This window comes from Bos javanicus, chromosome 4 (genome assembly GCF_032452875.1).
Source record: "Bos javanicus breed banteng chromosome 4, ARS-OSU_banteng_1.0, whole genome shotgun sequence".
Lineage (NCBI taxonomy): Eukaryota > Metazoa > Chordata > Mammalia > Artiodactyla > Bovidae > Bos > Bos javanicus.
In genome coordinates, this window is record NC_083871.1 from 117,190,883 (window position 1) to 117,205,217 (window position 14,335).

The following is a 14,335-nucleotide window of genomic DNA, read 5'->3' on the forward strand; positions in this document are numbered from 1 at the left end:
CCCCGGAGCCAGCAGGACTAGGGAGAGGCACTGGATACTTCGGACACCATGGCCCCGGTGACGGCCTCGCCGTGAGGCCCAGCTCTGCTTCCCTGGCCGCTCCCACTGAGCGCCCACACCGGCTCCTCTCCCCTCCCCGGGGGACTCCTCTCAGCTTCAGAATGTGATTCTTTATCATCTCGACCACCAGGAAAGGAGCTGAAATTCATTCACATTAAGGTATACACTTGCCTTTTTAAAAATTGGAGAGGAAAAGATGGTGTCTGCCTTCCACACGGACATATTTCTTTTTATTATTTTTGCTGTGCGGTCATGTCCTACTCTTTGCGACCCCATGGATTGCAGCATGCCAGACTTTCCTGTCCTTCACTATCTCCTGGAGTTTTCTCAAACTCGTGTCCATTGAGTCAGGGATGCTATCTAACCATCTCATCCTCTGTCGTCTCCTTCTCCTCCTGCCCTCAATCTTTCCCAGCATCAGGGTCTTTTCCAGTGAGGTGGCTCTTCATATCAGGTGGCCAAAGTACTGGAGCTTCTGCCTTAGCATCTGTCTTTCCAATGAATATTCAGGGTTGATTTCCTTTAGGATTGACTGGTTTGATCTTGCTGTCCAAGGGACTCTCAGGAGCCTTCTCCAGCTCCACAGTGCTCAGCCTTCTTTATCGTCCAGCTCTCACATCCATACATGACTACTGGAAAAACCATGCTTTTGACTGTGCACAGTGTTGACAAAGTGATGTCTCTGCTTTTAGACATGCTGTCTAGGTTTGTCATAGTTTTCCTTCCAAGGAGCAAGTGTCTTTTAACTTCATGGCTGCAGTCACCGCCTGCAGTGATTTTGGAACCCAAGAAAAACATTCATTAAACACATACAGACTCTACTTAACAATTCATATAAACTTAAGAGCAAGAACCAAATTAAAATAAATACAGGTCGATCAATAAAGTCAATAAATTTCAAATTAAGAAACAGTTATTTTGTGTGGCAGAAGATGAGGTTCCCGAAACTAAATCACCCCTTAAACGTGTTCGGGTGTTTGCTGTTGTGACACCGATGTTTTGGGTTGGACGTTGCCTTGGACATGCCTGCTCTTGCCTCTGGGTAAAGTGTTGCCCTGCCCACCGTTTCTCTGCTGGGAGCCGCACTCTTTGTTCACAGAGACCCCTGTGCTTCCAGGAAACGAAATTAGCTGACTTGGTGTTGGCACGTCATGAAGACGCATGCTCATTCAGGCAATTAATTTGGGTATGAGTTTATTTTTATGATCAGAATATAACTTTATTAATGTTTATCGCCCAAATAATATGAATAAACAGGGAAACAAACAGTGGAAAAGGTATTAACAATTACAATTAAAATAAAAGTAATACTTTCTCCGTACTATCCGGGCTACAACCAGTCCCTGGGTATCATTACTCTGGACCATTTCTGATTTTAGTTCTTCCGGTGTTTATTTCTGTCCTTGTAATATTACGTTCATATATCAATATTCACAGACTGCCTGCCATCCACGTAGAACATTTAACTCATTTCCTCCTGCTTCCTTTTCTCCACTCTGGGTTGGAGAAACTATCAGGTTATTTTCAGTTCCGCTAGACGGGGGCGCCCAACCTCCAGGCCATGGGCCGGTACCTCCTGTCACGTCAGCGGCAGCATTAGCTTAGAAATAAAGTGCACAGCAAATGTGCTGGATGTGAATCCTCCCTAAACCATCCTCCCGCACCCTGCCCTCCCCCATGTGTGGAATAATTGCCTTCCGTGAAACCCATCCCTGAGGCCAAAAAAGGTTGGGGACTGCTGCTCTAGAGATCTGTTTCATAAGTTCCTATGAAAATGTCTTTGCAAATGCATTTCTTGTTCTGCTGATCTTAGTGGAGTCTCCTGGCTTCTCACCAGACAAGAGAGAGAAGTTAGTGCCCACACGGTCTTCTGCTCCATCCTGCATGGTCCCTCCAGCTCTTTCTCCCAGCTCTCATTGGTGACGTGTGCACCGTCCCACTTAATAAAATCTCCCACCAAACGGTTGGTTTTAAAATGGAAAATTCTAACACAACACTGTAAATCAACTGTCCTTACAAAAAAGAACACAGATCTTTAAAACAAAAGCAAAAGCGTTTTGCTTCTGTACTGAAAACAATGAACTCATCTAAGTATCAAGAATGGGTTGCAGCTTTACCATTTACTACAAAGTCTGTGGACGCTGCTGCCGCCCCCAAGTCGCATCAGTCGCGTCCGACTCTGTGCCACCCCGTAGACGGAAGCCCACCAGGCTCCCCCGTCCCTGGGATTCTCCAGGCAAGAATACTGGAGTGGGGTGCCATTTCCTTCTCCAAAAGTCTATGGATAATCACCTAAAAATCTGTGAAAAATTAAAAAGAGAAGTTATTCCAAATAGATAAGTAAATTTTTTAATGGATAATTTATTTAAAACATTGACAATATTTTGCTTAGACATGTATTTTCTCTTTAAAACTTGACAATGCAGACAAAGCCAGAGAGAGAGAAATTGTAGTACTTTGTCACTAAGCAGCTTGTCTAGAGGCATTCAGATCAAATAGACTCTCCGATAGCTGCAGCTAGTGTATTCTTACCTGGACCTTGACTTTAGTAAACAGACCCGTTTTCTTAGCAATCCTAATGGATTGTTTCTATTTGAAATTAAAAAGAAAAACTATCTTCATTGCAGACAAAATGAAAAAATTGTGTAGATAATGCTAATACATTTAGGGGTAGTTGTAGAAAGAACATGGAATACGAGGTCTATATTCAAATATTAATTGTATTTCTTAGGCACTAGCAGCAAAACTTTGGAAATTGAAATCTTGAAAATGCTAGGTGTATTACTTGCCTGGGCTGACCTAATGAAGCCACAGAGCGGGTCCAAACAACAGAAATGTATTTTCTCACGGTTCTTGAGTCTTTAAGCCCCAGGTGAAGGGCCAGCAGGGTTGGTTTCTAGTGTGGCTTCTCCTCCTGGCTGCAGATGGACCTGGTCACTGGGTCTCACATTGCTTTTTCTCTGCTTGAACTTGCAGGGGGAGAGAGAGAGAGAGAGCTCTGTCTCTTGTCCTGTCTCCTTACAAGGAGACCAGGGCTACTAGACCAGAGCCTCACGTTTACAGTCTCATTTTACTGCCTCCTTCAAGGCTCTATCACCAGATACAGTCACATGCAGACTCAGGCTTCCACATGTGCATTGGAGAGAGAGGAGTCGGTTCAGTCCATAACACCGGTACATATGGACATCTGATGCAAAGAACTGACTCATTGGAAAGACCCTGATGCTGGGAAAGATTGAGGGCAGGAGGAGAAGGGGACGACAGAGGATGAGATGGTGGGATGGCATCACCGACTCAATGGACATGGGTTTGACCTAACTCTGGGAGTTGGTGATGGACAGGGAGGCCTGCTGTGCTGCAGTCCATGGGGTCACAAAGAGGCGGACACGACTGAGCAACATGGATATCTTTGCTGTGTATTATTTTGCCTACACAGTCTGACCTCTGGCCTTCAAAGATTTACATCCATCCCACATACAAAGTATATCCACTCCGTTCTGAGACCCCAGAAGTTTCAAACTATTCCAGAATCAATTCAAAGTCCAAAATTTCATCAGCTCAGCAGTCCCAAATACCATCATCAATGAGTTATGAGTAAGACTCTGGGTGTACTCTATCCCGGGGCGAAATTCATCACTATTGTGAACCTGTGGAACTAAAGAAATAAGTGGTGTCTTCTCCTGAAAGTGATGGTGAGACAGGCATAAGGTAACAGTTATAAGTATTTCTGTTCCAAAAAGGAGAAATTTGAAGGAAAAAAGGGGTTACCAGTTCCAAAGCACTTGTAAATTCACTTGGACATACTCCTGTGTGTTTAAAGTCCTGGAAATAATGGTCTGCAGATTGTAACTCTCTCCTCTGGGGGCATGTTTCTTCTTCATGAAAGGCAGCATGAGTTTGTAGCTGAGTAGGTTTATCAGCATATTTCTTGTCTGAGGAGGCTGGAGGTCTGCCAGCCTTCTTTTATTTCATAGTCTCTGTGTCCTTTTCAGTCCAAGCTGGCAGAGCTTCTGCAGAGATACAATTCTTAAGAACCTGTGGGTTTCCTATGTATGTCATGGGGATTCATTCCATTAGACCAGAGACCCCTCCAGAGGAGTTAGCTACATACTCCCATCTCTGTGTTTGGCTTCTGCTGAGATGGCTGAAAAGATTATGAGTTACACAGTTAGGCTCTTCAATGAGATTTTTATGTGACTGAACACCCTGAGATTCTGATCTTTCTGTCACATTGGCAAAAGTATGTTAAGCCACATCTAGTGAAGTGAATTTCTCAACTTCCGCATGTTTTACAGTCTGGATAAGAGGAGATAATTCTCCAAAGGAAATACAGAAATAGCCAATAAGCACATGAAAAGATGCTCAACACTATTAGGTTTGAAACATTATTCACTCATAAAAAGGAATAAAGTGCTGGTACATGTTATTACATATTATCACATGGAAGAAACTTGAAAATGAAATTACCAATAAAAAAAGATAAGATATTGTATGATTCCATATGAATTACTCATACTAACCAAATGTATAGATACAGAAAACAAATTTTTCATTGCTTAGGATTGGGAAGAAGTGGGTGGACATGGGGAGTGACTGCTAATGGTGATGGAATTTTAGAGAGGAATAATGGAAATCTTCTAAACTTAGATCATAGCGTTGCTGTTGTTCAGTTGCTCAGTTCTGTCCGACTCTGCAACCCCGTGAACAGCAGCACACCAGGCTTCCCTCTCCTTCACTGTCTCCTGGAGTTTGTTCAAACTCATGTCCATCGAGTCGGTGATGCCACCCAACCATCTCCTCCTCTGTCGTCCCCTTCTCCTCCTGCCCTCAGTCTTTCCCAGCATCAGGGTCTTTTCCGATGAGTCGGCTCTTCGCATCAGGTAGTCAAAGTAGAGGAGCTTTAGCTTCAGCGTCAGTCCTTCCAATGAATATTCAGGACTGATTTCCCTTGGGACTGACTGGTTTGATCTCCTTGCAGTCCAAGGGACTCTCAAGAGTCTTCTCCAGCACAATTCAAAAGCCTCAGTTCTTCAGCGCTCAGCCTTCTTTATGCGCCAACTCTGTGAAGAAAACCATAGCTTTGGCTGTGTGCACCTTTGTCAACAGACTGATGTCTCTGCTTTTGACTATGCTGTCTGGGTTTGTCACAGCTTTTCTCCCAAGGAGCCAGCGTCTTTTAATCTGGTGGCCGCAGTCACTGTTCCCGTGATTTTGGAGCCCAAGAAAATAAAATGTATCCCTGCTTTCACTTTACCCCTTCTGTTTGCCAAGAAGCGATGGGACTGGATGCCATGATCTTAGTTTTTTGGATGTTGAGTTTCAAGCCAGTTTTTTTCACTCTCCTCTTGCAACCTCATCAAGAGGCTCTTTAGTTCCTCTTCACCTTCTGCCGTTAGAATGGCATCATCTGCATATCTGAGGTGGTTGATATGTTACCTGGTTTAAATGTCATTGTTCCTAAGCCATTGATAGTGAAGCATAACTAAATTTATTCTTTCATTAGGACAAGAATCTACTGAAGACATATGAGTAGTATGTACAGCAGACATCATTATTTATTGTACTTTTTCTATTAGAAGAGAAGAGAAAAGAAATCTAGTTGGAATTATTGGACCCAACCTGTAACCGTATCTGGCACAGAGCACTCATTTAGCACTGACATGCAGGCACAGTGAAGGGAAATGCTCCCTCTGTGTTCACTGAGCTGTTTCCTTTTCTGCACAGCTGTGTTAGGATGCTTGTTAATGGAAAAGGCTGCAGCGACTTGCTTCTCAGCAAACTCTGTGTCATTGGAACTTGTGAATTAACAGTGCAGATGCTGAAAAATAAAAAATTGATTTCCACGTGTTCTTCCGTAGGTGTCTGTATGGAAACGCACACAGATTATCAACTTCTATGGACATAACACACGAGTTTCCCAGTGACTGATTCTGAGCATTAGAGTGGTTTTGCTCTGCATCTCAGGCTGGGGTCTGTCTCCCTGTGGATGTACATCTGACATGCCCACCACTGTCCTTTTCCTCTCGGGTTTTGAAAGCACTTACGGCTTGACATCACCCACACTGTTCACAGCGGAGTGACCACTTGCTGTGTGCCCGTCATTGTAGGGTGCATTCGTTGGGATCTGATTTGATGGCCAAGTTTTTTCCAGTTAAGGAAATGTATGCCTTGAAAACTTTTGCCCAATCTTTTCTTTATTACAGAAAACATTTTCACCTGGAGAGCAGTGTTCTGTCAAGATCATCATAAACGTTACCTGCATTTTGTGATTTTATTAGCTTCCTGGCTCTGGAATATGTTATGAGCAAGCCAGATTCTGTGAATAATGTCAGTATTTAAATTCTCCTGCAAATATGGTTAATGCTGGTTTTACTGTCCTCCTACACACCTTTAGAGAAGCCACTTAACCTCTCAGGAGCTCGGGTCTACTTTCCATAAAATGGCTTTCCTTCCTCCTCCTTGCAGGATTGAGAGGTAGTAATTGTCAGAGTCCTCCAAACACGGCGAAACGTTTCAGAGTTGTCACTGTACATCACAAGGACCCAAAGAAACCAGCCCCTCAAAGCAGGACACCAGCTTAACACACGTGAGACCTTGACTCCAAAGAAATAGAAATCTATTAGGCACAGCAGAAAATGACTGAAAAGTTGTTTTCAAAATTATCAATTTGAGAAAAGAGCTTGGAACCTAAGAGCAGATGATCTTGATAAAGCTAATTAGGAATATTAGGAATTAAAATCAATTATTTAGAAATTTAAAACAGCAAAATGAAAGAGCTTGACACACAGGAGATAAAAATTGAGCTGAAGAAATAATGCAAATCCTCCCACAGACATGAAAATGCAGGAGACCTAGAGGTTCCTGGCGAGGCCCAGCGGGTCTGGAATGACGGAGAGGCAGCCCTGAATTGGACGGTTACTGATAGCATTCCTGATGCCGAGAGAGGCAGTTCGTAGACTGTGAAGAGTACTGACTGGTGAGCAGGATATTTAAAGAAAAGCCACAACTGGACATTTTTCTAATGGAATTTCAGAATATCAAATATGGGAGACTATGCCTTCCTCGCTGGACATTTTCAGCGCACACTTTCTACTGCACCAACACTGGCCCACTCAGTCTCCTGAAAACACTGCAGGCATCAGTGGCTTCACGGCCTTGCAGTCCTCCCGGCTTGAACGTTCCTCCGTTATGTTACCTTGGCCAGCAGGGTCTTTTCTCAGTTCCCCCTGCTTTTTGCCCTGCAGCCTCCTCCTGCGCAGCAGGAGCCCTCAGCCCTGTCACCCTCGCAGTGTGGCCATTCTCTCCGCGCTGGCTCCGTTTCTCTGTGCGATTCTGAGAGTCAGAGTCGCTTCCAGGCTCTTCCGTTTGTGGCTCTTCGGGGCTCAGCCTGACTTCTGAGCATGGCAGTCCCTTGTGCTTGTCCCCTCCTCGGAGGATTTTGGAATGCATCAGGCTGTAAGTCCGTAGCTTAGATAGCGCCTGACCGTGTGAACAAGCCGTCAGGCTCCGGAGGGGCCAGCGGAGAGTGTCTTGAGGAGGGAGGGCTGACTATTGACAGAAACACCTGTCCCGGCTTGAACGGAGCACTTTCTATAGTAATGCTGTAGTATAGAGTAATAGTATAGTAACAGCATACAGTAATGCTGTCACTGGAGAAGGCAGTGGCACCCCACTCCAGTGCTCTTGCCTGGAAAACCCCATGGATGGAGGAGCCTGGTGGGCTGCAGTCCATGGGGTCGCTAAGAGTCGGGCACAACTGAGCGACTTCCCTTTCACTTTTCACTTTCACGCATTGGAGAAGGGAATGGCAACCCACTCCAGTGCTCCTGCCTGGAGAATCCCAGGGACGGGGAGCCTGGTGGGCTGCCGTCTACGGGGTCGTGCAGAGTCGGACACGACTGAAGTGACTCAGCAGCAGCAGCAGCAGCAATGCTGCCACTGTAGGCTCTCCCTATTTAAGTCATAGAAGATTTAAAGTATTTAACAAAAAAACCCAAGGAAGTAGTAGTTTTTTAAAAATAAAACACATTTTTGGTGGTCCAGTGGTTAAGCCTCCACGCTTCCAATGCAGGGGGCATGAGTTCGATCCCTGGTCAGGGAAGTTCTGCATGCCATGCAGTGTGGCAAAAAAAAAAAAAAAAATCAACTTTTTGTTTTGATGAATAGAACAGTCGTTTGTGAAAAGAAAAATTTCTCAGAAAGTGAATAGATCGGCTTTTCACATTTGACCCAAAGTTTGTTTAAATGGCAGTCTTCCATTCTTGTTGGGCTTCCTATGGATACCAAAATGTAGAGCTAGAACCATCCCTGCATAGAAGTGTTTACTTAGATAAAATGTAAACTTTACTATGATTAGTTATTTTCTGACCATGTATTTGAGTGTCTGACATATTTACTCTTGTTCTTGCTTTATTTATTGTATTTTAATTGAAATATATTTGATACTGTGTAAGTTTAGGGCTTCCCAGGTGGGACTAGTGGTAAAGAACGTGCCTGCCAGTGCAGGAGACGTGAAAGAGGCGGGCTCGATCCCTGGGTCGGGAAGATCCCCCGGAGGAGGGCATGGCAGCCCGCTCCAGTATTCTTGCCTGGAGAATCCTGTGGACAGAGGAGCCTTTCAGGCTACAGTCCACCGGGTCTCTAAGAGTCGGACACGACTGAGTGACTAACACACAGGTTTAAGGTGTGCAACATGTTGGTTTGATGCATTTATATGTTGCAACATGATGCCTTTGTAGGATCAGCTAACACCCTCTGTAAGGCCACATGATTATGTTCTTTTTTAGGGTGGGAAAAATTAAGATCTAGTCTCTTACCAAGTTTGCTGTTTATAGTACAGTTTTGTTGTCTCTAATCACTAAATGTGCATGAGAGCTCCAGGACTTCTTTATCAACTAGTTGTAAATCTACTTCTTAATTACTAGTTCACGGTATAACTTTATTAGATCTATGTCTAGTAATCTTTAAAATTTTCATTTATTGTCTGTTTTCTATACTGAAATGCATCGTGCTTGAAGCAGTGTATCTTTTCTCGAGACTGCTTCAGAGGCAGATACGAAAAGTCCTAGAGGGAAGAACCAGGATTGGCTTTAACATGCTTTGATTGGCACCTAGGAGAGCTCCACATACCATCACGTCTAGCAGGAAGGCCACCTCAAGCCTCATCATCCTGTACATTTCAAAAGACTTTTACACGCACTAATCCTATTTGATATGCAAGATACAAGGCAGTGTGCAACGTTTCTGCGAATTTCAGTAATCTTTCATGCCCAGGGAAGCCACAAAAAAGAAACCATAGGAGATGTAACAAAATCTATATGCTAGAATCCTAGAAGCTTTGAGGATTTCATTCAGAGATTATCATTTTTTCATTCTGTAATATAAAAATTTTTTTTGTTTCCCCAACCTGCCACAGACTTTGAAACAGAAAGCTGAAAGAGGCAAAGGGTACTGTTGAGGGTAAGCACTATGACAGCCCAAGAAGTGAAGGCTGGCTCAACAGCCAGAACTGGAGAGAAACAGACATAACAACCAAACATCCCCGTGTAAAAACGCGGTGAGCTGAAACCACCTCACGCAGGATGCACAGACCTACACACCCTAATTAACAGTCATGATAACCCCACACAGCAGCCCAGCACAAAACCAGAAGAAATGAGGGCCTGAATCTCCAGGAAAAGGGCAGCAAAGGAGGCATCTTTTATTTCACAGAGCAGGGTCATAAATAAACATTCTACGTAAATGATGGACATCAAAGTTAAGATAAAGAATGTCTTGTTAGTATAACAGCAGCGAGGGTGGTTTGATGTCCTATCCAGTGGGGGTCTCGGGGGGAGAGGTATACTTGCTTTACAATATGCTGTTAGTTTCTGCTGTTCAGCAGCGTGACTCAGCTGTAAGTGTGCACACGGCCCCTCCCTCTTGAGACTCCCCCCACCTCCCCCAGCCCACCCCTCTGTATCCGCAGAGAGATGGCCTCCCCAAGCCAAGCTCCTTGCTTAACGCGCAGCTTCCCACTCGCTGTCTGTGCACGGTAGTATGGCTGTGTCAGTCCCAGCCTCCTGGTCATCCCATCTCCTGCCCCCGCCACTTCCACACCTTCTGTTCCCTGCATTTGCGTCTCTGTTCCTGCCCGGCTTTAATCTGCTCAGACTCACAGGTCAGAAGGTGGACAGCCTATTGTCTTGTCAAAGTAGATGAATGAATTTTTGTGCCTGTAATGAGAGAACCTCTCTGAGGCAGATCTAAATCCCCAGAAACTTCAGCCTTAGGAAGTAGGATAAAAGCTGCCAGGTTCCTAAAGTCTCCCCGATGGTGTCATTACCTGAATACCTCCTCTTTGGATGGATGGTCAAGTCTTATTCCGGGTGCTTACTCCCAAGCCTGCTGATCCAGGGGAGGCGGGGAGGTCAGAATCTGGTAGTTTGCATGCAGAATTTGGGGTATATCCTTATCTGGAGGACTAATCCCCAACCTGAAAGCAGCCAGGAACGAGTCGGGCATATGGGGAATAAATACCTAAGGAACGTGCTACTTGTTTTTGGATTTCAGGCACCCAGTGTGGTGTTTGCGGTTGCCATTATGAATGCTTAATGAATGACTGGTTACATAATACAGTTGTGATCCCTTCTGTTTTTTTTAACTATTTCCAGCTTATTGCTCATCAGTCAGTTTTTCAACAGTTATTTACCTTCATATCTAAGAAATACAGTTATTTATGTTTTACAGGTCGAGAGGGCATAATGATGCCATTTTACTGTACTGAGTCCCCTTACCATAGCTTTCGATAGCTTTGTTCTGATAGTTTAGTCCTGCAGACACGTCCAATTCTTTTGTGATCCCGTGGTCTGTAGCCCACCCACCAGGCTCCTCTGTCCATGGGATTTCTCAGGCAAGAATACTGGAGTGGGTTGCCATTTCCTTCTCCTGGGGATCAAACTGGTGTCTCCCGCATTGGCAGGCAGATTTTTTTTTTACCAATGAGCCACCTGGTATTGATAAAAGCAAAAAGCATGCCTGGCTTTTGTTCAGCACTATGTATAGAAGTTATGTTTAACCCTGTATACTATTTCGGGGTGGCAATCAGAATGTTTTATGGTCCTCTTTTTTTTAACCAAGAAATAAAATTTTTTGTCTCTGCGCCTTGCTCTTTTCTAGCGGAAGATAACAGTCTGTCTCAAAAGAAGAAGGTGACTGTGGAAGACCTCTTCAGTGAAGATTTCAAAATCCACGACCCCGAGGCTAAGTGGATAAGTGGTGAGTCCTGAGTGCATCTGGGGACTCACGCTCCTACTCTCTGCCCCTCTTTGAGAGCTTGGGTTCTGTCATCTGCCTTTCACCGTCTCTCTCTGGCTGTAGAAGTGGGTCCACAGAGCTCTTGCTCTGGTCGTCATCTCATCATCATTCTAAGAAAATGTGTATCTGGTCAAATCAGGCTGCTCCTTCGTGAGAAATGGGTCTTCGGTGTCGCCTCCGTGAATCCGTGCTTCTCAGACCCAGACGTGAGATGTTGCTAAGCAACAGGACAGGGAGAGACACAGCTGAGCCTTCCTCCCTTCTCCACATTTCTTTATTCCCTTTTGTGCTCCTCTCGCTTTCACTCCCGGCTAGGTCCAGGCACCAAAAGGAACTGAAAGGATTCTTCTAGAATGCTGCCCAGTGAAGGGAACAGTGGAGTCCAGTGCCCACATGTGGATAACTTAATCTTCCTCTCGAGTTTTAGTCTAGATGAAATCTTGTTTTCTTGTTTGGGGATTTTTTTTTTTTTAAACCACAAAGCAATATAGACCTGGAGGTGAAAGGCAGTTTGTTTACAATACATTTGTTGGTTCAAAATAGTCTATTTCCTTTAGTTGGGTCTGAAATAATTCTATACTGCAGTCCTGGGGGAAAAAGATGTAAGTGACTGCTCCCCCATCATCTGCAGGCTTCTCTGCATCCCTCTTGCACAGTCTGGTCCTAGAACCTCTCCAGTTATCTCCACAGATACTGTTTTCGTTTCGTCTTAGCCTCCATGGGATGCACTTGAAAACTGATCCTCGGGGCAGAGAACCTTTGTAGTGGAATACTAGAGGTCTAGTTCACAGCCTGGCTTTTATCATAAATGAGGCCGAGAGAGGTTGAGTGACCTTTCTGAGGTCATAGAGCTAGTTAGTGACACAGCTGAAGCTGGGAGCCTGTCTCCTAACTTCCTCCCCATTTTGTGCTCTTTCCACCGATACTTTGTTGAATGACACTGTGTCCTATTTTCTCGCTGTCAAGCTCCTCTGAAATGCCATTTATGCTTTCCGAACTGTCGAAAAGCAACCAGCGATGACTCTTTGCCTTCCGTCTCCCACTGGGCAGTAGCTTCTCCTTTGTCCTTCACTGCAGCTTCCGTATTAATTTCTGGTTCTTAGATTTGCTTATTTAAAAATGAAAGGAGTGGCTGAATCTCAGAGGGAATGTATTTTATAAGAGGCAATTGGGAAGAAATGAGAGCAGCGTGCTGTGAATACCAGTGGGAGGCACACACGGAAATCCAAATCATTGATGGAGCCAAGGTCTTTGTTGTTGGACGAAATACTTTTACCTTTGGTGCTGAGGGGACTTGGCTTCGGCTTCCTGTTTGTGTATACCCATCGCAGAGGAAGGGTTGAGCACTGATCGCATGCTCTGGGCCAGACCTTGGGAATAAAACTGTCTTAAGGAGCACAGCATCATTCGGGACACAAACAGAGCGACCAATGGCAGTCGTGACACAACATGCAGGAAGGATGTGATTTCCTCGTTCTTCCCGAGAAGGAGTTTCAAAGATGGTGCATACACTTGGTCTCAAAGGTACAGGGTTCAGAGGCAATCGGAGGGGGGGCCTGCAAAGACCCCATGAGTGCTCAAATAATATAGGCAAGCCTTTAGAATAGAGTGTCCATGGCCTCCGGCTCGGCCTGCCTCAGCATTCCATATGCAGACAATGTAAAAAGTGTAGGCAGAGATCTGGAGACTCAAGGACACCCAAGTTTCTACAGGAACCCCGCAGTGGTTGCTGTTATAAGGCGTTGGTCTTTCATGAACTACTTTATGCTGCAGAGGCATGGAGCTGGTCCTGAGATGTGCTGGCTTTCTGGCCAGAATTTCATTCTATCCGCAAAGTTGGGAGTTAACACAAGCAGTCAGGAAGTGGCCTTGTGCCCAGCAGAAAATGCCCAGCAGGTTAAATCTACTCATAAGATGACCTGTGGTTCAAAGAAACATGCCTTTTATGTCCAGGAGCTTTTGTAAGAGGAGTCTTTCTTTGTAATTGTAGGCCCAGTGTGAAGTTTTGTTGTGGGGTAACCAAGTGGTCAGGTCTCCCCAGAGACCAGGCACCATCAGAAATCTAAGGGAACATAACTGTTTCCTCCCCCAACCCTATTTTCTAGCTGCCCCCTTCTCCTTTCACTGATTCCTCTTCCTGATCAGTCTCTTTCTTCCTGCTCCTTGAAGATGCAGTAGCTTAAAGTGAATGAAGTGACTTTGTGGTGACTAACTGTGCCTTACACTGTGAGTTTTACAAATGCCATAAAGAATTCATTCATTTTTTAACCTTACAAGTCTAAATGTGAAAACCCAGGGAAAGAATCCTACATTTCGTAGGATTGTGGATTGCCATGGAGCTGAGATGAGCTTTAGAAATGATCAGAACATTAATTCATTTAATTAGTGTTTATTGAGTGTCTACACGGAGAAGGCAATGGCACCCCACTGCAGTACCCTCGCCTGGAAAATCCCATGGATGGAGGAGCCTGGTGGGCCGCAGTCCATGGGGTTGCAAAGAGTTGGACACGATTGAGCGACTTCACTTTCACTTTTCACTTTCATGCATTGGAGAAGGAAATGGCAACCCACTCCAGTGTTCTTGACTGGAGAATCCCAGGGACGGGGAAGCCTGATGGGCTGCCGTCTATGGGGTCGCACAGAGTTGGACACTACTGAAGCGACTTAGCAGGAGCAGCAGCAGCAGCAGCGTCTACAATGTGGCAGGCAAGTTGCTGGACCCCAGAAAGACATGCTTTTGCCCACGGAACAGTTTCCCTCTGGGTGACTTGGAGTCACCACCACCACCACCACCATCTACCACCATCATCACTACAACAGCCTCATTCTTCTCCTCTTCTTCCTCCTTTCTCCTCTGTCTGCACTTCCTCCCCTTCTTCCTTGCTGTCAACATCACCACCACCACCACCATCATCACATCACCATCATTATTATCATCAGCGTATCACCACCATCATCATCACCATCATCTACTGGGGGC

General features: G+C 45.0%; 1 protein-coding gene across 5 annotated transcripts in view; it reads left to right on the plus strand.

Moving 5' to 3' along the window:
- DPP6 (dipeptidyl peptidase like 6) overlaps positions 1-14,335 on the plus strand; it is a 1,068,014-nt gene that overhangs the window by 715,185 nt on the left and 338,494 nt on the right. For all 5 annotated transcript variants that reach the window (XM_061415284.1, XM_061415287.1, XM_061415283.1 and 2 more), the window contains one exon: positions 11,218-11,316. In XM_061415284.1, coding sequence (XP_061271268.1) covers positions 11,218-11,316 — 99 coding nt within the window. The remainder of the gene's footprint in view (positions 1-11,217; positions 11,317-14,335) is intronic.